The following is a 26,161-nucleotide window of genomic DNA, read 5'->3' on the forward strand; positions in this document are numbered from 1 at the left end:
TCTAATCCTCTGCCACTGTGAAACATGTATCTAATCCTCTGCCACTGTGAAACATATATCCAATCCTCTACCACTGTGAAACATGTATCTAATCCTCTGCCACTGTGAAATATGTATCTAATCCTCTGCCACTGTGAAACATATATCCAATCCTCTGCCACTGTGAAACATGTATCCAATCCTCTACCACTGTGAAACATGTATCCAATCCTCTGCCACTGTGAAACATATATCTAATCCTCTGCCACTGTGAACAATGTATCTAATCCTCTGCCACTGTGAAACATATATCCGATCCTCTGCCACTGTGAACAACATATCTAATCCTATGCCACTGTGAAACATCTACCTAATCCTCTGCCACTGTGAACAATGTATCCAATCCTCTGCCACTGTGAACAATGTATCCAATCCTCTGCTACTGTGAAACATGTATCCGATCCTCTGCCACTGTGAAACATGTATCTAATACTCTGCCACTGTGAAACATGTATCTAATCCTCTGCCACTGTGAAACATGTATCCAATCCTCTGCCACTGTGAACAATGTATCTAATCCTCTGCCACTGTGAACAATGTATCTAATCCTCTGCCACTGTGAAACATGTATCTAATCCTCTGCCACTGTGAAACATGTATCCGATCCTCTGCCACTGTGAAACATATATCCGATCCTCTGCCACTGTGAAACATGTATCCAATCCTCTGCCACTGTGAACAATGTATCTAATCCTCTGCCACTGTGAAACATGTATCTAATCCTCTGCCACTGTGAAACATATATCTAATCCTCTGCCACTGTGAAACATATATACAAACCTCTGCCACTGTGAACAATGTATCTAATCCTCTGCAACTGCGAAACATATATACAATCTTCTGCCACTGTGAAACATGTATCTAATCCTCTGCCACTGTGAAACATGTATCCAATCCTCTGCCACTGTGAAACATGTATCCAATCCTCTAACAATGTGAAACATATGTCCAATCCTCTGCCACTGTGAAACATGTATCTAATCCTCTGCCACTGTGAAAAATGTATCCAATCCTCTGCCACTGTGAAACATGTATCTAATCCTCTGCCACTGTGAAACATGTATCTAATTCTCTGCCACTGTGAAACATATATACAATCCTCTGCCACTGTGAAACATGTATCCAATCCTCTACCACTGTGAAACATGTATCCAATCCTCTACCACTGTGAAACATGTATCCAATCCTCTGCCACTGTGAAACATGTATCTAATCATTTGCCACTGTGAAACATGTATCCAATCCTCTGCCACTGTGAAACATGTATCCAATCCTCTACCACTGTGAAACATGTATCCAATCCTCTGCCACTGTGACACATATATCTAATCCTCTGCCACTGTGAACAATGTATCTAACCCTCTGCCACTGTGAAACATATATCCGATCCTCTGCCACTGTGAACAACATATCTAATCCTCTGCCACTGTGAAACATGTACCTAATCCTCTGCCACTGTGAACAATGTATCCAATCCTCTGCCACTGTGAACAATGTATCTAATCCTCTGCCACTGTGAAACATGTATCCAATCCTCTGCCACTGTGCAACATGTATCTAATCCTCTGCCGCTGTGAAACATGTATCCAATCCTCTGCCACTGTGAACAATGTATCTAATCCTCTGCCACTGTGAACAATGTATCTAATCCTCTGCCACTGTGAAGCATGTATCTAATCCTCTGCCACTGTGAAACATGTATCCGATCCTCTGCCACTGTGAAACATATATCTGATCCTCTGCCACTGTGAAACATGTATCCAATCCTCTGCCACTGTGAACAATGTATCTAATCCTCTGCCACTGTGAAACATGTATCCGATCCTCTGCCACTGTGAAACATATATCCGATCCTCTGCCACTGTGAAACATGTATCCAATCCTCTGCCACTGTGAACAATGTATATAATACTCTGCCACTGTGAAACATGTATCCAATCCTCTGCCACTGTGAAACATGTATCTAATCCTCTGTCACTGTGAAACATGTATCTAATTCTCTGCCACTGTGAAACATATATCCAATCCTCTGCCACTGTGAAACATGTATCCAATCCTCTACCACTGTGAAACATGTATCCAATACTCTGTCACTGTGAAACATGTATCTAATCCTCTGCCACTGTGAAACATATATCCAATCCTCTGCCACTGTGAAACATATATCCGATCCTCTGCCACTGTGAAACATGTATCTAATCCTCTGCCACTGTGAAACATGTATCCAATCCTCTGCCACTGTGAAACATGTATCTAATCCTCTGCCACTGTGAACAATGTATCTAATCCTCTGCAACTGTGAAACATATATCCAATCCTCTGCCACTGTGAAACATGTATATAATCCTCTGCCACTGTGAACAATTTATCTAATCCTCTGCCACTGTGAAACATGTATCTAATCCTCTACCACTGTGAAACATGTATCCAATCCTCTACCACTGTGAAACATGTATCCAATCCTCTGCCACTGTGAAACATGTATCTAATCATTTGCCACTGTGAAACATGTATCCAATCCTCTGCCGCTGTGAAACATGTATCTAATCCTCTGCCACTGTGAACAATGTATCTAATCCTCTGCAACTGTGAAACATATATCCAATCCTCTGCCACTGTGAAACATGTATATAATCCTCTGCCACTGTGAACAATTTATCTAATCCTCTGCCACTGTGAAACATGTATCTAATCCTCTACCACTGTGAAACATGTATCCAATCCTCTACCACTGTGAAACATGTATCCAATCCTCTGCCACTGTGAAACATGTATCTAATCATTTGCCACTGTGAAACATGTATCCAATCCTCTGCCGCTGTGAAACATGTATCCAATCCTCTGCCACTGTGAACAATGTATCTAATCCTCTGCCACTGTGAAACATGTATCCGATCCTCTGCCACTGTGAAACATATATCCGATCCTCTGCCACTGTGAAACATGTATCCAATCCTCTGCCACTGTGAACAATGTATATAATCCTCTGCCACTGTGAAACATGTATCCAATCCTCTGCCACTGTGAAACATGTATCTAATCCTCTGTCACTGTGAAACATGTATCTAATTCTCTGCCACTGTGAAACATATATCCAATCCTCTGCCACTGTGAAACATGTATCCAATCCTCTACCACTGTGAAACATGTATCCAATACTCTGCCACTGTGAAACATGTATCTAATCCTTTGCCACTGTGAAACATGTATCCAATCCTCTGCCACTGTGAAACATGTATCTAATCCTCTGTCACTGTGAAACATGTATCTAATCCTCTGCCACTGTGAAACATATATCCAATCCTCTGCCACTGTGAAACATATATCAGATCCTCTGCCACTGTGAAACATGTATCTAATCCTCTGCCACTGTGAAACATGTATCCAATCCTCTGCCACTGTGAAACATGTATCTAATCCTCTGCCACTGTGAACAATGTATCTAATCCTCTGCAACTGTGAAACATATATCCAATCCTCTGCCACTGTGAAACATGTATATAATCCTCTGCCACTGTGAAACATGTATCTAATCCTCTGCCACTGTGAAACATATATCCGATCCTCTGCCATTGTGAAACATATATCCGATCCTCTGCCACTGTGAAACATGTATCCGATCCTCTGCCACTGTGAAACATATATCTGATCCTCTGCCACTGTGAAACATGTATCCAATCCTCTGCCACTGTGAACAATGTATCTAATCCTCTGCCACTGTGAAACATGTATCCGATCCTCTGCCACTGTGAAACATATATCCGATCCTCTGCCACTGTGAAACATGTATCCAATCCTCTGCCACTGTGAACAATGTATATAATCCTCTGCCACTGTGAAACATGTATCCAATCCTCTGCCACTGTGAAACATGTATCTAATCCTCTGTCACTGTGAAACATGTATCTAATTCTCTGCCACTGTGAAACATATATCCAATCCTCTGCCACTGTGAAACATGTATCCAATCCTCTACCACTGTAAAACATGTATCCAATACTCTGCCACTGTGAAACATGTATCTAATCCTTTGCCACTGTGAAACATGTATCCAATCCTCTGCCACTGTGAAACATGTATCTAATCCTCTGTCACTGTGAAACATGTATCTAATCCTCTGCCACTGTGAAACATATATCCAATCCTCTGCCACTGTGAAACATATATCAGATCCTCTGCCACTGTGAAACATGTATCTAATCCTCTGCCACTGTGAAACATGTATCCAATCCTCTGCCACTGTGAAACATGTATCTAATCCTCTGCCACTGTGAACAATGTATCTAATCCTCTGCAACTGTGAAACATATATCCAATCCTCTGCCACTGTGAAACATGTATATAATCCTCTGCCACTGTGAACAATTTATCTAATCCTCTGCCACTGTGAAACATGTATCTAATCCTCTGCCACTGTGAAACATATATCCGATCCTCTGCCATTGTGAAACATATATCCGATCCTCTGCCACTGTGAAACATGTATCCAATCCTCTGCCACTGTGAACAATGTATCTAATCCTCTGCCACTGTGAAACATGTATCCAATCCTCTGCCACTGTGAACAATGTATCTAATCATCTGCCACTGTGAAACATGTATCTAATCCTCTGCCACTGTGAAACATGTATCTAATCCTCTGCCACTGTGAAACATGTATCCAATCCTCTGCCACTGTGAAACATGTATCTAATCCTCTGCCACTGTGAACAATGTATCTAATCCTCTGCCACTGTGAAGCATGTATCTAATCCTCTGCCACTGTGAAACATGTATCCGATCCTCTGCCACTGTGAAACATATATCTGATCCTCTGCCACTGTGAAACATATATCTGATCCTCTGCCACTGTGAACAATGTATCTAATCCTCTGCCACTGTGAAACATGTATCCGATCCTCTGCCACTGTGAAACATATATCCGATCCTCTGCCACTGTGAAACATGTATCCAATCCTCTGCCACTGTGAACAATGTATATAATCCTCTGCCACTGTGAAACATGTATCCAATCCTCTGCCACTGTGAAACATGTATCTAATCCTCTGTCACTGTGAAACATGTATCTAATTCTCTGCCACTGTGAAACATATATCCAATCCTCTGCCACTGTGAAACATGTATCCAATCCTCTACCACTGTGAAACATGTATCCAATACTCTGCCACTGTGAAACATGTATCTAATCCTTTGCCACTGTGAAACATGTATCCAATCCTCTGCCACTGTGAAACATGTATCTAATCCTCTGTCACTGTGAAACATGTATCTAATCCTCTGCCACTGTGAAACATATATCCAATCCTCTGCCACTGTGAAACATATATCAGATCCTCTGCCACTGTGAAACATGTATCTAATCCTCTGCCACTGTGAAACATGTATCCAATCCTCTGCCACTGTGAAACATGTATCTAATCCTCTGCCACTGTGAACAATGTATCTAATCCTCTGCAACTGTGAAACATATATCCAATCCTCTGCCACTGTGAAACATGTATATAATCCTCTGCCACTGTGAAACATGTATCTAATCCTCTGCCACTGTGAAACATATATCCGATCCTCTGCCATTGTGAAACATATATCCGATCCTCTGCCACTGTGAAACATGTATCCGATCCTCTGCCACTGTGAAACATATATCTGATCCTCTGCCACTGTGAAACATGTATCCAATCCTCTGCCACTGTGAACAATGTATCTAATCCTCTGCCACTGTGAAACATGTATCCGATCCTCTGCCACTGTGAAACATATATCCGATCCTCTGCCACTGTGAAACATGTATCCAATCCTCTGCCACTGTGAACAATGTATATAATCCTCTGCCACTGTGAAACATGTATCCAATCCTCTGCCACTGTGAAACATGTATCTAATCCTCTGTCACTGTGAAACATGTATCTAATTCTCTGCCACTGTGAAACATATATCCAATCCTCTGCCACTGTGAAACATGTATCCAATCCTCTACCACTGTGAAACATGTATCCAATACTCTGCCACTGTGAAACATGTATCTAATCCTTTGCCACTGTGAAACATGTATCCAATCCTCTGCCACTGTGAAACATGTATCTAATCCTCTGTCACTGTGAAACATGTATCTAATCCTCTGCCACTGTGAAACATATATCCAATCCTCTGCCACTGTGAAACATATATCAGATCCTCTGCCACTGTGAAACATGTATCTAATCCTCTGCCACTGTGAAACATGTATCCAAACCTCTGCCACTGTGAAACATGTATCTAATCCTCTGCCACTGTGAACAATGTATCTAATCCTCTGCAACTGTGAAACATATATCCAATCCTCTGCCACTGTGAAACATGTATATAATCCTCTGCCACTGTGAACAATTTATCTAATCCTCTGCCACTGTGAAACATGTATCTAATCCTCTGCCACTGTGAAACATATATCCGATCCTCTGCCATTGTGAAACATATATCCGATCCTCTGCCACTGTGAAACATGTATCCAATCCTCTGCCACTGTGAACAATGTATCTAATCCTCTGCCACTGTGAAACATGTATCCAATCCTCTGCCACTGTGAACAATGTATCTAATCATCTGCCACTGTGAAACATGTATCTAATCCTCTGCCACTGTGAAACATGTATCCAATCCTCTGCCACTGTGAAACATGTATCCAATCCTCTGCCACTGTGAACAATGTATCTAATCCTCTGCCACTGTGAACAATGTATCTAATCCTCTGCCACTGTGAAACATGTATCTAATCCTCTGCCACTGTGAAACATGTATCTAATTCTCTGCCACTGTGAAACATATATCCAATCCTCTGCCACTGTGAAACATGTATATAATCCTCTGCCACTGTGAACAATTTATCTAATCCTCTGCCACTGTGAAACATGTATCTAATCCTCTGCCACTGTGAAACATATATCCGATCCTCTGCCATTGTGAAACATATATCCGATCCTCTGCCACTGTGAAACATGTATCCAATCCTCTGCCACTGTGAACAATGTATCTAATCCTCTGCCACTGTGAAACATGTATCCAATCCTCTGCCACTGTGAACAATGTATCTAATCATCTGCCACTGTGAAACATGTATCTAATCCTCTGCCACTGTGAAACATGTATCTAATCCTCTGCCACTGTGAAACATGTATCCAATCCTCTGCCACTGTGAAACATGTATCTAATCCTCTGCCACTGTGAACAATGTATCTAATCCTCTGCCACTGTGAAGCATGTATCTAATCCTCTGCCACTGTGAAACATGTATCCGATCCTCTGCCACTGTGAAACATATATCTGATCCTCTGCCACTGTGAAACATGTATCCAATCCTCTGCCACTGTGAACAATGTATCTAATCCTCTGCCACTGTGAAACATGTATCCGATCCTCTGCCACTGTGAAACATATATCCGATCCTCTGCCACTGTGAAACATGTATCCAATCCTCTGCCACTGTGAACAATGTATATAATCCTCTGCCACTGTGAAACATGTATCCAATCCTCTGCCACTGTGAAACATGTATCCAATCCTCTGCCACTGTGAACAATGTATATAATCCTCTGCCATTGTGAAACATGTATCCAATCCTCTGCCACTGTGAAACATGTATCTAATCCTCTGTCACTGTGAAACATGTATCTAATTCTCTGCCACTGTGAAACATATATCCAATCCTCTGCCACTGTGAAACATGTATCCAATCCTCTACCACTGTGAAACATGTATCCAATACTCTGCCACTGTGAAACATGTATCTAATCCTTTGCCACTGTGAAACATGTATCCAATCCTCTGCCACTGTGAAACATGTATCTAATCCTCTGTCACTGTGAAACATGTATCTAATCCTCTGCCACTGTGAAACATATATCCAATCCTCTGCCACTGTGAAACATATATCAGATCCTCTGCCACTGTGAAACATGTATCTAATCCTCTGCCACTGTGAAACATGTATCCAATCCTCTGCCACTGTGAAACATGTATCTAATCCTCTGCCACTGTGAACAATGTATCTAATCCTCTGCAACTGTGAAACATATATCCAATCCTCTGCCACTGTGAAACATGTATATAATCCTCTGCCACTGTGAAACATGTATCTAATCCTCTGCCACTGTGAAACATATATCCGATCCTCTGCCATTGTGAAACATATATCCGATCCTCTGCCACTGTGAAACATGTATCCAATCCTCTGCCACTGTGAACAATGTATCTAATCCTCTGCCACTGTGAAACATGTATCCAATCCTCTGCCACTGTGAACAATGTATCTAATCATCTGCCACTGTGAAACATGTATCTAATCCTCTGCCACTGTGAAACATGTATCTAATCCTCTGCCACTGTGAAACATGTATCCAATCCTCTGCCACTGTGAAACATGTATCTAATCCTCTGCCACTGTGAACAATGTATCTAATCCTCTGCCACTGTGAAGCATGTATCTAATCCTCTGCCACTGTGAAACATGTATCCGATCCTCTGCATCTGTGAAACATATATCTGATCCTCTGCCACTGTGAAACATGTATCCAATCCTCTGCCACTGTGAACAATGTATCTAATCCTCTGCCACTGTGAAACATGTATCCGATCCTCTGCCACTGTGAAACATATATCCGATCCTCTGCCACTGTGAAACATGTATCCAATCCTCTGCCACTGTGAACAATGTATATAATCCTCTGCCACTGTGAAACATGTATCCAATCCTCTGCCACTGTGAAACATGTATCCAATCCTCTGCCACTGTGAACAATGTATATAATCCTCTGCCACTGTGAAACATGTATCCAATCCTCTGCCACTGTGAAACATGTATCTAATCCTCTGTCACTGTGAAACATGTATCTAATTCTCTGCCACTGTGAAACATATATCCAATCCTCTGCCACTGTGAAACATGTATCCAATCCTCTACCACTGTGAAACATGTATCCAATACTCTGCCACTGTGAAACATGTATCTAATCCTTTGCCACTGTGAAACATGTATCCAATCCTCTGCCACTGTGAAACATGTATCTAATCCTCTGTCACTGTGAAACATGTATCTAATCCTCTGCCAATGTGAAACATATATCCAATCCTCTGCCACTGTGAAACATATATCAGATCCTCTGCCACTGTGAAACATGTATCTAATCCTCTGCCACTGTGAAACATGTATCCAATCCTCTGCCACTGTGAAACATGTATCTAATCCTCTGCCACTGTGAACAATGTATCTAATCCTCTGCAACTGTGAAACATATATCCAATCCTCTGCCACTGTGAAACATGTATATAATCCTCTGCCACTGTGAAACATGTATCTAATCCTCTGCCACTGTGAAACATATATCCGATCCTCTGCCATTGTGAAACATATATCCGATCCTCTGCCACTGTGAAACATGTATCCGATCCTCTGCCACTGTGAAACATATATCTGATCCTCTGCCACTGTGAAACATGTATCCAATCCTCTGCCACTGTGAACAATGTATCTAATCCTCTGCCACTGTGAAACATGTATCCGATCCTCTGCCACTGTGAAACATATATCCGATCCTCTGCCACTGTGAAACATGTATCCAATCCTCTGCCACTGTGAACAATGTATATAATCCTCTGCCAATGTGAAACATGTATCCAATCCTCTGCCACTGTGAAACATGTATCTAATCCTCTGTCACTGTGAAACATGTATCTAATTCTCTGCCACTGTGAAACATATATCCAATCCTCTGCCACTGTGAAACATGTATCCAATCCTCTACCACTGTGAAACATGTATCCAATACTCTGCCACTGTGAAACATGTATCTAATCCTTTGCCACTGTGAAACATGTATCCAATCCTCTGCCACTGTGAAACATGTATCTAATCCTCTGTCACTGTGAAACATGTATCTAATCCTCTGCCACTGTGAAACATATATCCAATCCTCTGCCACTGTGAAACATATATCAGATCCTCTGCCACTGTGAAACATGTATCTAATCCTCTGCCACTGTGAAACATGTATCCAATCCTCTGCCACTGTGAAACATGTATCTAATCCTCTGCCACTGTGAACAATGTATCTAATCCTCTGCAACTGTGAAACATATATCCAATCCTCTGCCACTGTGAAACATGTATATAATCCTCTGCCACTGTGAACAATTTATCTAATCCTCTGCCACTGTGAAACATGTATCTAATCCTCTGCCACTGTGAAACATATATCCGATCCTCTGCCATTGTGAAACATATATCCGATCCTCTGCCACTGTGAAACATGTATCCAATCCTCTGCCACTGTGAACAATGTATATAATCCTCTGCCAATGTGAAACATGTATCCAATCCTCTGCCACTGTGAAACATGTATCTAATCCTCTGTCACTGTGAAACATGTATCTAATTCTCTGCCACTGTGAAACATATATCCAATCCTCTGCCACTGTGAAACATGTATCCAATCCTCTACCACTGTGAAACATGTATCCAATACTCTGCCACTGTGAAACATGTATCTAATCCTTTGCCACTGTGAAACATGTATCCAATCCTCTGCCACTGTGAAACATGTATCTAATCCTCTGCCACTGTGAACAATGTATCTAATCCTCTGCAACTGTGAAACATATATCCAATCCTCTGCCACTGTGAAACATGTATATAATCCTCTGCCACTGTGAACAATTTATCTAATCCTCTGCCACTGTGAAACATGTATCTAATCCTCTGCCACTGTGAAACATATATCCGATCCTCTGCCATTGTGAAACATATATCCGATCCTCTGCCACTGTGAAACATGTATCCAATCCTCTGCCACTGTGAACAATGTATATAATCCTCTGCCAATGTGAAACATGTATCCAATCCTCTGCCACTGTGAAACATGTATCTAATCCTCTGTCACTGTGAAACATGTATCTAATTCTCTGCCACTGTGAAACATATATCCAATCCTCTGCCACTGTGAAACATGTATCCAATCCTCTACCACTGTGAAACATGTATCCAATACTCTGCCACTGTGAAACATGTATCTAATCCTTTGCCACTGTGAAACATGTATCCAATCCTCTGCCACTGTGAAACATGTATCTAATCCTCTGTCACTGTGAAACATGTATCTAATCCTCTGCCACTGTGAAACATATATCCAATCCTCTGCCACTGTGAAACATATATCAGATCCTCTGCCACTGTGAAACATGTATCTAATCCTCTGCCACTGTGAAACATGTATCCAATCCTCTGCCACTGTGAAACATGTATCTAATCCTCTGCCACTGTGAACAATGTATCTAATCCTCTGCAACTGTGAAACATATATCCAATCCTCTGCCACTGTGAAACATGTATATAATCCTCTGCCACTGTGAACAATTTATCTAATCCTCTGCCACTGTGAAACATGTATCTAATCCTCTGCCACTGTGAAACATATATCCGATCCTCTGCCATTGTGAAACATATATCCGATCCTCTGCCACTGTGAAACATGTATCCAATCCTCTGCCACTGTGAACAATGTATCTAATCCTCTGCCACTGTGAAACATGTATCCAATCCTCTGCCACTGTGAACAATGTATCTAATCATCTGCCACTGTGAAACATGTATCTAATCCTCTGCCACTGTGAAACATGTATCCAATCCTCTGCCACTGTGAAACATGTATCCAATCCTCTGCCACTGTGAACAATGTATCTAATCCTCTGCCACTGTGAACAATGTATCTAATCCTCTGCCACTGTGAAACATGTATCTAATCCTCTGCCACTGTGAAACATGTATCTAATTCTCTGCCACTGTGAAACATATATCCAATCCTCTGCCACTGTGAAACATGTATCCAATCCTCTACCACTGTGAAACATGTATCCAATCCTCTACCACTGTGAAACATGTATCCAATCCTCTGCCACTGTGAAACATGTATCTAATCCTTTGCCACTGTGAAACATGTATCCAATCCTCTGCCACTGTGAAACATGTATCCAATCCTCTGCCACTGTGAAACATGTATCTAATCCTCTGCCACTGTGAAACATGTATCTAATTCTCTGCCACTGTGAAACATATATCCAATCCTCTGCCACTGTGAAACATGTATCCAATCCTCTGCCACTGTGAAACATGTATCCGATCCTCTGCCCCTGTGAAACATGTATCTAATCCTCTGCCACTGTGAAACATGTATCCAATCCTCTGCCACTGTGAAACATGTATCTAATCCTCTGCCACTGTGAAACATGTATCTAATCCTCTGCCACTGTGAACAATGTATCTAATCCTCTGCAACTGTGAAACATATATCCAATCCTCTGCCACTGTGAAACATGTATCTAATCCTCTGCCACTGTGAAACATGTATCTACTCCTCTGCCACTGTGAACAATGTATCTAATCCTCTGCAACTGTGAAACATATATACAATCCTCTGCCACTGTGAAACATGTATCTAATCCTCTGCCACTGTGAAACATATATCCAATCCTCTGCCACTGTGAAACATGTATCTAATCCTCTGCCACTGTGAAACATGTATCTAATCCTCTACCACTGTGAAACATATATCCAATCCTCTGCCACTGTGAAACGTGTATCCAATTCTCTACCACTGTGAAACATGTATCCAATCTTCTGCCACTGTGAAACATGTATCTAATCCTCTGCCACTGTGAACAATGTATCTAATCCTCTGCCACTGTGAAACATATATCCAATCCTCTGCCACTGTGAAACATATATCCGACCCTCTGCCACTGTGACACATGTATCTAATCCTCTGCCACTGTGAAACATGTATCCAATCCTCTGCCACTGTGAAACATGTATCTAATCCTCTGCCACAGTGAACAATGTATCTAATCCTCCGCAACTGTGAAACATATATCCAATCCTCTGCCACTGTGAAACATGTATCTAATCCTCTGCTACTGTGAAACATGTATCTACTCCTCTGCCACTGTGAACAATGTATCTAATCCTCTGCAACTGTGAAACATATATACAATCCTCTGCCACTGTGAAACATGTATCTAATCCTCTGCCACTGTGAAACATATATCCAATCCTCTGCCACTGTGAAACATGTATCTAATCCTCTGCCACTGTGAAACATGTATCTAATCCTCTACCACTGTGAAACATATATCCAATCCTCTGCCACTGTAAAACTTGTATCCAATTCTCTACCACTGTGAAACATGTATCCAATTCTCTACCACTGTGAAACATGTATCTAATCCTCTACCACTGTGAAACATATATCCAATCCTCTGCCACTGTGAAACTTGTATCCAATTCTCTACCACTGTGAAACATGTATCCAATTCTCTACCACTGTTAACAATGTATCTAATCCTCTGCCACTGTGAACAATGTATCTAATCCTCTGCCACTGTGAACAATGTATCTAATCCTCTGCCACTGTGAAACATGTATCCAATACTCTGCCACTGTGAAACATGCATCCAATCCTCTGCCACTGTGAAACATATATCCAATCCTTTGCCACTGTGAAACATGTATCTAATCCTCTGCCACTGTGAAACATGTATCTAATCCTCTGCCACTGTGAAACATGTATCTAATCCTCTGCCACTGTGAAACATATATCCAATCCTCTGCCACTGTGAAACATGTATCCAATTCTCTACCACTGTGAAACATGTATCCAATCCTCTGCCACTGTGAAACATGTATCTAATCCTCTGCCACTGTTAACAATGTATCTAATCCTCTGCCACTGTGAAACATATATCCAATCCTCTGCCACTGTGAAACATATATCCGATCCTCTGCCACTGTGAAACATGTATCTAATCCTCTGCCACTGTTAACAATGTATCTAATCCTCTGCCACTGTGAAACATGTATCTAATCCTCTGCCACTGTGAAACATATATCCGATCCTCTGCCACTGTGAAACATGTATCCAATCATATGCCACTGTGAAACATATATCCAATCACTCGCCAGTGTGAAACATATATCCAATCCTCTGCCAATGTGAAACATATATCCAATCAATCACCACTTTGAAACATATAGCCAATCCTCTGCAACGGTGATACATATATCCAATCCTCTGCCACTGTGAAACATATATCCAATCCTCTGCCACTGTGAAACATGTATCTAATCCTCTGCCACTGTGAAACATGTATCTAATCCTCTACCACTGTGAAACATATATCCAATCCTCTGCCACTGTGAAACGTGTATCCAATTCTCTACCACTGTGAAACATGTATCCAATCTTCTGCCACTGTGAAACATGTATCTAATCCTCTGCCACTGTGAACAATGTATCTAATCCTCTGCCACTGTGAAACATATATCCAATCCTCTGCCACTGTGAAACATATATCCGACCCTCTGCCACTGTGACACATGTATCTAATCCTCTGCCACTGTGAAACATGTATCCAATCCTCTGCCACTGTGAAACATGTATCTAATCCTCTGCCACAGTGAACAATGTATCTAATCCTCCGCAACTGTGAAACATATATCCAATCCTCTGCCACTGTGAAACATGTATCTAATCCTCTGCTACTGTGAAACATGTATCTACTCCTCTGCCACTGTGAACAATGTATCTAATCCTCTGCAACTGTGAAACATATATACAATCCTCTGCCACTGTGAAACATGTATCTAATCCTCTGCCACTGTGAAACATATATCCAATCCTCTGCCACTGTGAAACATGTATCTAATCCTCTGCCACTGTGAAACATGTATCTAATCCTCTACCACTGTGAAACATATATCCAATCCTCTGCCACTGTAAAACTTGTATCCAATTCTCTACCACTGTGAAACATGTATCCAATTCTCTACCACTGTGAAACATGTATCTAATTCTCTACCACTGTGAAACATATATCCAATCCTCTGCCACTGTGAAACTTGTATCCAATTCTCTACCACTGTGAAACATGTATCCAATTCTCTACCACTGTTAACAATGTATCTAATCCTCTGCCACTGTGAACAATGTATCTAATCCTCTGCCACTGTGAACAATGTATCTAATCCTCTGCCACTGTGAAACATGTATCCAATACTCTGCCACTGTGAAACATGCATCCAATCCTCTGCCACTGTGAAACATATATCCAATCCTTTGCCACTGTGAAACATGTATCTAATCCTCTGCCACTGTGAAACATGTATCTAATCCTCTGCCACTGTGAAACATGTATCTAATCCTCTGCCACTGTGAAACATATATCCAATCCTCTGCCACTGTGAAACATGTATCCAATTCTCTACCACTGTGAAACATGTATCCAATCCTCTGCCACTGTGAAACATGTATCTAATCCTCTGCCACTGTTAACAATGTATCTAATCCTCTGCCACTGTGAAACATATATCCAATCCTCTGCCACTGTGAAACATATATCCGATCCTCTGCCACTGTGAAACATGTATCTAATCCTCTGCCACTGTTAACAATGTATCTAATCCTCTGCCACTGTGAAACATGTATCTAATCCTCTGCCACTGTGAAACATATATCCGATCCTCTGCCACTGTGAAACATGTATCCAATCATATGCCACTGTGAAACATATATCCAATCACTCGCCAGTGTGAAACATATATCCAATCCTCTGCCAATGTGAAACATATATCCAATCAATCACCACTTTGAAACATATAGCCAATCCTCTGCAACGGTGATACATATATCCAATCCTCTGCCACGGTGATACATATATCCAATCCTCTGCTACGGTGATACATATATCCAATCCATGATAAACCAAGCAAGGAGAAGAGCTCAAATCCCCAAACCTGGCAAATAAAGGAATCGCTTAAACCATGAGCCGCATGGTTGGCAGCAGAAGTAGTCATGTGGACAACGGTAATTGAAACAGAACTAAAACCCTTATTCAAGATGCCAATACTTACTTGACTGTCTACTTGGTATAATTATACTAATCCTCTTAGTACATTACATTCAGTAAGTATTCAGACCCCTTGACGTTTTCCACATTTTGTTACATTACAGCCTTATTCCAAAATCCTCATCAATCTACACACAATACCCCATAATGACAAAGCAAAAACATTTTTTTTTTGTGTGCACCTTTTATTAAAATATGAAACTGAAATATGACATTGAAATAATTTTTCAGACCCTTTACTCAGTACTTTGTTGAGGCACCTTTAACAGTGATTACAGCCTTCCTTCGCTGCTTTTGGGGTATGATGCTACAAGCTTGGCACACCTGTATTTGGGGAGTTTCTCCCATTTTCCTTCGCAGATCCTCTCAAGCTCTGTCAGGTTGGATGGGGAGCTTTGCTGCTCAGCTATTTTCAGGTCTCTCCAGAGATGTTTGATTATGTTCAAGTCCGTGATCTGACTGGGCCACAAAAGAACATTCAGACACTTGCCCTGAAGCCACTCCTGCGTTGTCTTGGCTGTGTGTTTAGGGTCGTTGTCCTGTTAGAAAGTGAACCATCGCCCCATTCTGAGGTCTTGAGCACTCTGGAGCAGGTTTTCATGAAGGATCTCTCTGTTCTTTTCCCTCGATCCTGACTAGTCTTCCAGTCCCTGACACTGAAAAACATCCCCACAGCATGATGCTGCCACCACCATGCTTCACCGTAGGGATGGTGCCAGATGTCCTCCAGACGTGTCGCTTAGAATTTAGGCCAAAGAGTTCAATCTTGTTTTCATCAGACCAGAGAATCTTGTTTCTCATGGTCTGAGAGTCCTTTAGGTGCCTTTTGGCAAACTCTACCATAAAGGCCTGATTAGTGAAGTGCTGCAGAGATGGTTGTCCTTCTGGAAGGTTCTCCCATCCACCTTCTGGAAGGTTCTCCCAGAGGAACTGTAGAGCTCTGTCAGAGTGACCATTGGGCTCTTGGTCACCTCCCTGACCCCCCTTCTCATCCGATTGCTCAGTTTGGCCAGGTGGCCAGCACCAGGAAGAGTCTTGGTGGTTCAAAACTTCTTCCATTTAAGAATAATGGAGGCCACTGTGTTCTTGGGGACCTTCAATGCTTCAGACATTTTTTTGTACCCTTCCCCAGATATACGTGCCTCAACACAATGCTATCTCCGAGCTCCTTGGACAATTCCTTCGACCTCATGGCTTGGTTTTTGCTCTGACATGCAGTGTCAACTGTAGGACCCTATATAGACATGTGTGTCTTTCCAAATCACGTCCAATCAATTGCATTTACCATAGGTGGACTCCAATCAAGTTGTAGAAACATCTCAAGGATGATCAATGGAAACAGGATACACCTGAGCTCAAATAAGTCTCTTAAAAAAAGGGTCTGAATACCTACATAAATAAGTAAGTAATGTCATTTTTCTACAGCTTGCCTTGCTTTCCAACAGGCTACCCCTACCCCGGTCAACAGCTCTGCACCCCCCACAGCAACTTGCCCAAGCCTCCCCCATTTCTCCTTCACCCAAATCCAGACAGCTGATCTTCTGAAAGAGCTGCAAAATCTGGACCCCTACAAATCAGCTGGGCTAGACAATCTGGACCCTCTCTTTCTAAAATTATCCGCCGCAATTGTTTCAACCCCTTTTACTAGCCTGTTCAACCTCTCTTTCGTATCCTCTGAGATCACCAAAGATTGGAAAGCTGTCTCGGTCATCCCCCTCTTCAAAGGGGGAGACACTCTAGACCCAAACCGTTACAGACCAATATCAATCCTACCCTGCCTTTCTAAGGTCTTCGAAAGCCAAGTTAACAAACAGATCACCAACCATTTCGAATCCCACTGTACCTTCTCCGCTATGCAATCTGGTTTCCGAGCTGGTCATGGGTGCACCTCAGCCACGCTCAAGGTCCTAAACGATATCATAATCGCCATCTACAAAAGACAATACTGTGGAGCCGTATTCATCTACCTGGCCAAGGCTTTCGACTCTGTCAATCACCGCATTCTTATCAGCAGACTCAACAGCCTTGGTTTCTCAAATGACTCCCTTGCCTGGTTCACCAACTTCTTCTCAGATAGTTCAGTGTGTCAAATCGGGGGGCCTGTTGTCCGGACCTCTGGCAGTCTCTATGGGGGTGCCACAGGGATGAATTCTCAGGCCGACTCTTTTCTCTGTATACATCAATGATGTCGCTCTTGCGGCTGGTGATTCTCTGATCCACCTCTACGCAGACAACACCATTCTGTATACTTCTGGCCCTTCTTTGGATGCTGTGTTAACTAACCTCCAGACGAGATTCAACGCCATACTACTCTCATTCCGTGGCCTCCAACTGCTCTTAAATGCAAGTAAAACTAAATGCATGCTCTTCAACCGATCGCTGCCTGCACCTGCACGCCCACCTAGCATCACTACTCTGGATGGTTCTGACTTAGAATATGTGGACAACTACAAATACTTAGGTGTCTGGTTAGACTGTAAACTCTCCTTCCAGACTCATATTAAGCATCTCCAATCCAAAATTAAATCTAGAATCAGCTTCCTATTTCGCAACAAAGCATCCTTCACTCATGCTGCCAAACATACCCTCGTAAAACTGACTATCCTACCGATCCTTGACTTCGATGATGTTATTTACAAAATAGCTTCCAACACTCTACTCAGCAAATTGAATGCAGTCTATCACAGTGCCATCCGTTTCATCACCAAAGCCCCATATGAGACCCACCACTGCACCCTGTGTGCTCTCATTGGCTTGCCCTCGCTTCATATTTGTCGCCAAACCCACTGGCTCCAGGTCATCTATAAGTCCTTGCTAGGTAAAGCCCTGCTTTATCTCAGCTCACTGTTCACCATAGCAGCACCCACCCATTGCATGCGCTCCAGCATGGATATTTCACTGGTCTCCCCCAAAAGCCAATTCCTCCTTTGGCCGCCTTTCATTCCGGTTCTCTGCTGCCAATGACTGGAATGAATTGCAAATATCACTGAAGCTAGAGACTCATATCTCCCTCACTAACTTTAAGCATCAGCTATCAGAGCAGCATACAGATCATTGCACCTGTACATAGCCCATCTGTAAATAGCCCATCCAACTGTCTCATCCCCATATTGTTATTTATTTTATTTAATATATATATATTATTATTATTTTTTGCTCCTTTGCACCCCATGATCTCTACTTGGACATTCATCTTCTGCACATCTATCACTCCAGTGTTAATTTGCGAAATTGTAATCTTACTTCATTTGCACACAATGTATATAGACTTTTCTATTGTGTTATTGACTGTATTTTTGTTTATTCCATGTGTAACTCTGTGTTGTTGTTTGTGTCACACTGTTTTGCTTTATCTTGGCCAGGTTGCATTTGTAAATGAGAACTTGTTCTCAACTGGCTTTCCTGGTTAAATAAAGGTGAAATAAAAAAACAATAAAATTAAAATAAGGTATTTCTGTTTTGTATTTTTAATAAACTTGCAAACATTTCTAAAAAACTGTTTTCACTTTGTCATTATGGGGTATTGTGTGTAGATTGAGGGGAAAAAAATCGATACATTTTAGAATAAGGCTATAATGTAACAAAATGTGGAAAAAGTCAAGGGGTCTGAATACTTTCCGAATGCACTGCGTGTCCAACAGGTAACATGATGTAACATCACACATTTCCCTCCACTAATCTTTCACACACACACGTCCATTTCCTCCCTCCCTGATCAATTACCTTTTCCCCCCCATCTTCCCCTACCCATACCTGAATGGTGGGTGGGGAGCGCTGTTTCCTCGTGGTGGTCGTAGACAGAGTCGTAGTGGTCTCTATGAAGGTGGTGGACATCTCAGGTGGCACAGAGGTGGTGGTGCGGGCAGCACCCCTACTGGTGGGCATGTCACCCACCAATCGGACGCTCCCGTTCACCTTGATGTTGGCGTGACCTTCGGCGGCCATGTTGAGGACCTTAGAATAGGATAAACTATAGAATTAGAATTAGATTTTACTTCCTGCTTTAATTATATGTGTACACTCAAAATGGCTGCCAGTCCACCCATTACGGCATTTTCAGCTGGAGTGGATTTCTTTTTACTTTTATTTATCAAATCAGTCAATGAATCATACCTTTAGTCCGTTGTAGTAGAGGCCGGACAGCTGGCCCTGGTAGGGACGTTTACGGTCATTACCGCCTATAGAGATGGCCGCCTGGGTGTTGAAGATGGTGAGCTGCCGGCCTGAGAGGAGATGGGAGGGGGACAGTAGGGAGAACACCATTACAATGCACTTAAATTGGTTGTACTTGATTTGTTTAAGTAGTCTACACTCATATTGTCCATACGTTGGTTTTACTGCATTTATAATGCTTTACCTCTAATGCTCATCTGGGGACAAGCGCTGGAAGTTAGTGTGCGTTAAGGTGTGATGTGTCAATGCATCTCGACTGATGCATATTTAACGTGGCGATGTTTTAATTGTCTGTATCAGACCTGGGTTCAAATACTATTTAAAATATATCACTTGAATATTTTAAGGTATTTGGAAATACACTTGGAAAGTATTGGAAAATACTCAAATACACTCCGATGTATTTGAAAACAGTATTTGAAATAAGTATTTGAAAATACTCTCAAATACAATTTGGTATACTTTCTTATTTTTTTATTCATTTTTTAAATAACCATCAAAAATACTCAAATACAGCTACTTGTTTTGGACTGTGTATTTGAAAATACACAAATACACAAATAAAAAGTATATTAAATACCAGATACTCAAATACACATTTATTTGAACCCAGATCTGTTTATAAATAAACAATGGAAAGTAAGGTCAGTTAAGTGTGTTTGGAAAAGATCTTTGACACATGAAAACAGAAACATTCACTGCATTTGTAATCCCCTGAACAACGCAATATAATCACGGAGTTCAATTATTTAAAAGAAAACGAGTAAGACCTTTGTTTTGAAACATAATGTGATAAAATGCAACTAATAGACTGCCGTACATGTCATGAAATCCACTGTAAACTTCATTAAACGGGAGTTAAACCATCGCAGTCAAAACACATTGCTCATGCATTAGTTCTGAAATGAAATATACAAATAACGCTCGGAAATACAGGGGAATCCTAATTGGAAATCAAATTTCCATAACACACACACACACAGCACTGCAGGCTCATTGCATTTGTCACATTCACAATTACAATACATTGGGCATGAAATGAAAAGGGAAACAAATCTCATATTATCGTAACATAAAAATAAATATTATGTTGATCCATGCATGTAGTGCATGCTAATAGGATCAGAAACTGCTTGGTGTTTTTAGACGTTGTTAAAGGGACTTTATAATCATCTTAGCAAGTTTAGGCAATGAACTTTAAATGTAGTTTATAATGATATTATGTCAAGCAGGAAAATTAGTAAGAATCAGAGCATATCGGGAGCACAATTCTCCATTACACCTCTCCATTGTAATAAACACTAGTGAGGTAGCGACTAGACAATGAACAGTAAAAGACTGTGTGGAATGAAAGCAGACCATTTAATTCCAAAATTTCTATTCCATTGCAGTCTATTTCAGGGCAGGCTACACAGTGATAGGCTCATGTTAGTGCTGAGTTGAGTTAGAACAATAGGTCCCAATTACTGTATATTACTGTCACCAAAACAAGGGGAATGCTTCGGTTGGATGTGTCAAACCACTGTCGTAGGAATAACACCACAAAATAGAGCCTGGAAGTTAGTTAGTTTAGAGCTCCAACTCAAACAAACTGTTAAGTTTGTCCACAAATATTATTGGAGCTTTTAGCAGGGAAATTTGTGTTTCTTTTAGCAAAGTACAACTATTGGTTGTAAGACATCAGATTTGATCATGTATTGTTTGTGGATTACACCAGTCCCTTTAATAACTGGTCAGCTTCAATGATTCAAAATTCTAACTGAATTTAAACATGATGACAAAAAGGGAATGGCAACAAAAAAAAGGAAAAACGAACAAAATACAATTGACAGTAAGTTTAGTTTAATTATGGTTTAATGGGTTTAAAAAGGAATTGTTGTGGATCCATTCTAGAAGGATTGAGGGGAAACAAGCCAATGACATGACAAGAAAACAAAAACATTCCAGAATATTCTACAAGATCTGGTAAAAGGTTTACCTTTCTCCTGCAGCCAATCTTCTACCGGCCTCTTATAATTGAATGGGATTTTCTTATTACCCATTTGATAGCGCTCAACGTCGCTTGGTCCTTTAAAGTTTGAAAGTTTAGAGAAAAACTTACAACAGTCGGCAAAAGCAACTGTCAAACAATCATCATTCACATTTAGACACCGATTTAGAAAAATGGTTTAGCGTTGTTTATCATGAAAAGTAAAAAATTGTTTTGCGGAATTTCAACATAAATATTTAGTTGTTTAATTTAGAAAACTTGGTAAAATAGGATTTTTGAGAATATTGGACAGTCAATGGTCTACTTGAGCAACGCTTGGTTTCAAATAAATAAACAAATAAACATAGACAACAATCCTGTAAGGCCACGTCCTTGAGAACAGAACACACAAAGAACCTGGAAAAATCATTCAATCGTCTGTGCATTCATTTGTGTTGAACAATACATTCCACATTTCAATCTACATAAAACCTGAATTCATTAAACCTCAACAGATGTGAAGGGAAAAAGATCAGTATGTTAAATAGGTTTGCATGTCTGAACAGCCCTACTCAGGAACAGATATATCAGACGTGATTTTGAATCACTTTTCCCACTGGACAACACCTGAACACTTGCATTGTGTCCCCAATGGCAACCTATTCCCTATATAGTGCACTACTTTTTACACAAAAGTGCAAAAGTAGTGCACTATATAGAGAATAGGGTTCCATTTGATACACAACCCTGCTCTTACATTTCAAGCGGCCAAGGAACAAGTCAGTTTAACAAGTATTTTGGAGAGAAGGAGGGGAAATAGGTAGCGAAGGAGTGAAATAAAACAGGTGATTTGGGGAGCTGCAAACCTGTTGGGAGAAAAGTCCCCTGATGACAGAGATTTGAGGAGGACACAGCATACAGATGACGTTATTACCAGGTGGTGTAGGAGTGTGTCCGAGTGTGTGTGTTTGTGTGTCTGTCTGTATGTGCGTGGTGCGCATGGGTTTGTGTGATTATGAGTGTAGTGTGTATGTGTGTGTTTGTATGTGTGTGTGTGTGATTATGGGTGTAGTGCGTGCGTGTGTGTGTGCGTGCATGTGTGCGTGTGTGTAATTACGGACGTAGTGTGAGGTTTCTCTGTTAGAGTGATACCCTGGTTGCTGCTCTGAGACTGAAGAGAGTGTGTTCTGGCAGGAGGAATAACTCTGAGATTGAAGAGAACATGTTCGAGCAGGAGGAATAACTCTGAGACTGAAGAGAACATGTTTGAGCAGGAGGAATAACTCTGAGACTGAAGAGAACATGTTCGAGCAGGAGGATTAACTCTGAGACTGAAGAGAACATGTTCTGGCAGGAGGAATAACTCTGAGACTGAAGAGAACATGTTCTGGCAGGAGAAATAACTCTGAGACTGAAGAGAACATGTTTGAGCAGGGGGAATAACTCTGAGACTGAAGAGAACATGTTCGAGCAGGAGGATTAACTCTGAGACTGAAGAGAACATGTTCTGGCAGGAGGAATAACTCTGAGACTGAAGAGAACATGTTCTGGCAGGAGAAATAACTCTGAGACTGAAGAGAACATGTTTGAGCAGGGGGAATAACTCTGAGACTGAAGAGAACATGTTCTGGCAGGAGGAATAACTCTGAGACTGAAGAGAACATGTTCTGGCAGGAGAAATAACTCTGAGACTGAAGAGAACATGTTTGAGCAGGAGGAATAACTCTGAGACTGAAGAGAACATGTTCGAGCAGGAGGAATAACTCTTATCTGATGAATATATCCAGCAGGGCTTTGTATTTTACACAGTACAATCTCCCTCCATCTCCCTCCCTCTCCTTCTCTCTCCCTCTCCCTCCGTCTCCCTCCGTCTCCCTCTTTCTCCCTCCCACTCCCTCCCTCTCTCTCTTTCTCCCTCCCTCTCCCTCCCTCTCCCTCTCTCTCTCTCCCTCCGTCTCCCTCCGTCTCCCTCCCTCTCCCTCCCTCTCTCTCTCTCCCTCCATCTCCCTCCCTCTCCCTCCGTCTCCCTCTCTCTCCTTCCCTCCGTCTCCCTCCCTCTCCCTCTCTCCCTCCGTCTCCCTCCCTCTCCCTCCCGCTCCCTCTGTCTCCCTCCCTCACTCTCCCTCCCTCCGTCTTCCTCTCTCTCCCTCTCTCTCCATCCGTCTCCCTCCCTCTCCCTCCGTCTCCCTCACTCTCCCTCCCTCCGTCTTCCTCTCTCTCCCTCCCTCTCCCTCCGTCTCCCTCCCTCTCCCTCAGTCTCCCTCCCTCTCCCTCAGTCTCCCTCCCTCTCCCTCAGTCTCCCTCCCTCTCCCTCTCTCCCTCTCTCTCCCTCCGTCTCCCTCCCTCTCCCTCCCTCTCTCTCCCTCCGTCTCCCTCCCTCTCCCTCTCTCCCTCTCTCTCCCTCCGTCTCCCTCCATCTCCCTCGTTCTCTCTCTCAAATCAATTCAATTCAAGGGCTTTATTGGCATGGGAAACATTATGTTAACATTGCCAAAGCAAGTGAAGTAGATAATAAAAAAAGTGAAATCAACAATACAGAAGTTCCATATTATTTCTATATACAGTGTTGTAACGATGTGCAAATGGTGAAAGTACAAAAGGGAAATTAAATAAATATAAATATGGGTTGTATTTACAATGGTGTTTGTTCTTCACTGGTTGACCTTTTCTTGTGGCAACAGGTCACAAATCTTGCTGCTTTCTCATCGCTCTCTCTGTACTATTTTCAAGATAAATATCTATAGGCTAAGCTATATCTCTAATGTATGAGCCTGTGATTGTATAATATGCTAAACATATAGAATATATGCAATGGCCAATTCCCATCCTTCTTATGCATGTGGATGACATTGTGAGGCTTTATCCATGCATTCAGTGATACACTTCTAGTATCAATTTCGGGGGATCAAATATGGCTTTGTGTTTTCAAACAGACAGAGATACTACTGTCTGTGAAGTTTGTACTGAATAATGTAGGAAGTGAAATGATGTCACTCCTTTCCTCGATGAGGATGTTTTGGAGAAACAAAGACACTTTGACACTGTTTCAAGGTACAGAAGGAATACATAATACATTGACTGCAGCTTTTTGGAGTTGATAATAGGAAGTGCGAGACTTCAAAAGCGTGAATATAGTGAATATACTTAAAGACCCAATGCAGCCATTTTTATCTCAACATCAAATCATTTCTGGGTAACAATTAAGTACCTTACTGTGATTGTTTGCAATTAAAATGGTAAAAAAAAGAAAACAAAATAGATTCTTAGCAAAGAGACATTTCTCAAGCAAGAATTTTGCTAGGCCTGAGTGGGGAGGGGAAAACTGAAAACTAGCTGTTATTGGCAGAGAGGTTTGGAACTATCTTCTTATCAACTAATTTACCGCCTGGTAATGTCACCAGGCAGGCCAAAACGCAATCCCTCCAAAATAGGCTGACATTTCAGGCAGTCTTTTCAAACAGCTCTTACACTTAAAGGGTATTAACATTATTTTCAAAATTTCACAATATTATTCCAACCTCATAGTGTGGAAATATATATAAAACACATGAAAATCACATTTTTGACTCCACTGGGCCTTTAACACATCTCTTTTAATAATAAATCGCAGCACACTCGCTGAGTCAAATGTTCTCAGAGGATAAATCTCGGATATGATAACGACATAACATGTTTCAGTTCCGCGGGAAGACCCCCTATCAACTCAGCTCAATCATATATCCCCCCTAACTATGGTTAGAGGAGAACACATAACACATTAACTAATGGCTGTTTGGGAGTCTCTCTCACCCTCTCTTCCTCTCTTTCTGTGTTTTTTTCTGCTTTTCTTTTAATATTTCTTAAGAGAGAAAAAACTGTGTGGCTTCAAAGTGTTCAGGTTAGAAAGGGCTGAGAGGGAGCGTGGGTGTTGGTAGGGGCAGGAGAAGAGGAGGGGACGAGAGGAGGAGGGGAGGAGGAAGAAAGGAGGGGAATGTAAATGAAGATGGAAGGGCTGCTCTCTGACAAGCACTACAACTCTTTGCAAAAAAGGTTATATTTAGAACCTAAAAGGGT

At 41.6% G+C, this 26,161-nt stretch overlaps 1 protein-coding gene across 1 annotated transcript in view; it reads right to left on the reverse strand.

The window, feature by feature from the left end:
* LOC106608239 (neurexin-3b) overlaps positions 1–26,161 on the reverse strand; it is a 651,982-nt gene that overhangs the window by 47,945 nt on the left and 577,876 nt on the right. Inside the window, exons 20-22 of the mRNA XM_082977050.1 lie at positions 22,118–22,207; positions 20,080–20,189; positions 19,720–19,920 (exon numbers count right to left, since the gene is read on the reverse strand). Coding sequence (XP_082833176.1) covers positions 19,720–19,920; positions 20,080–20,189; positions 22,118–22,207 — 401 coding nt within the window. The remainder of the gene's footprint in view (positions 1–19,719; positions 19,921–20,079; positions 20,190–22,117; positions 22,208–26,161) is intronic.

Source organism: Salmo salar, chromosome 06, assembly GCF_965601325.2.
Source record: "Salmo salar chromosome 06, fSalSal1, whole genome shotgun sequence".
In the NCBI taxonomy this organism is placed as follows: Eukaryota; Metazoa; Chordata; class Actinopteri; order Salmoniformes; family Salmonidae; genus Salmo; species Salmo salar.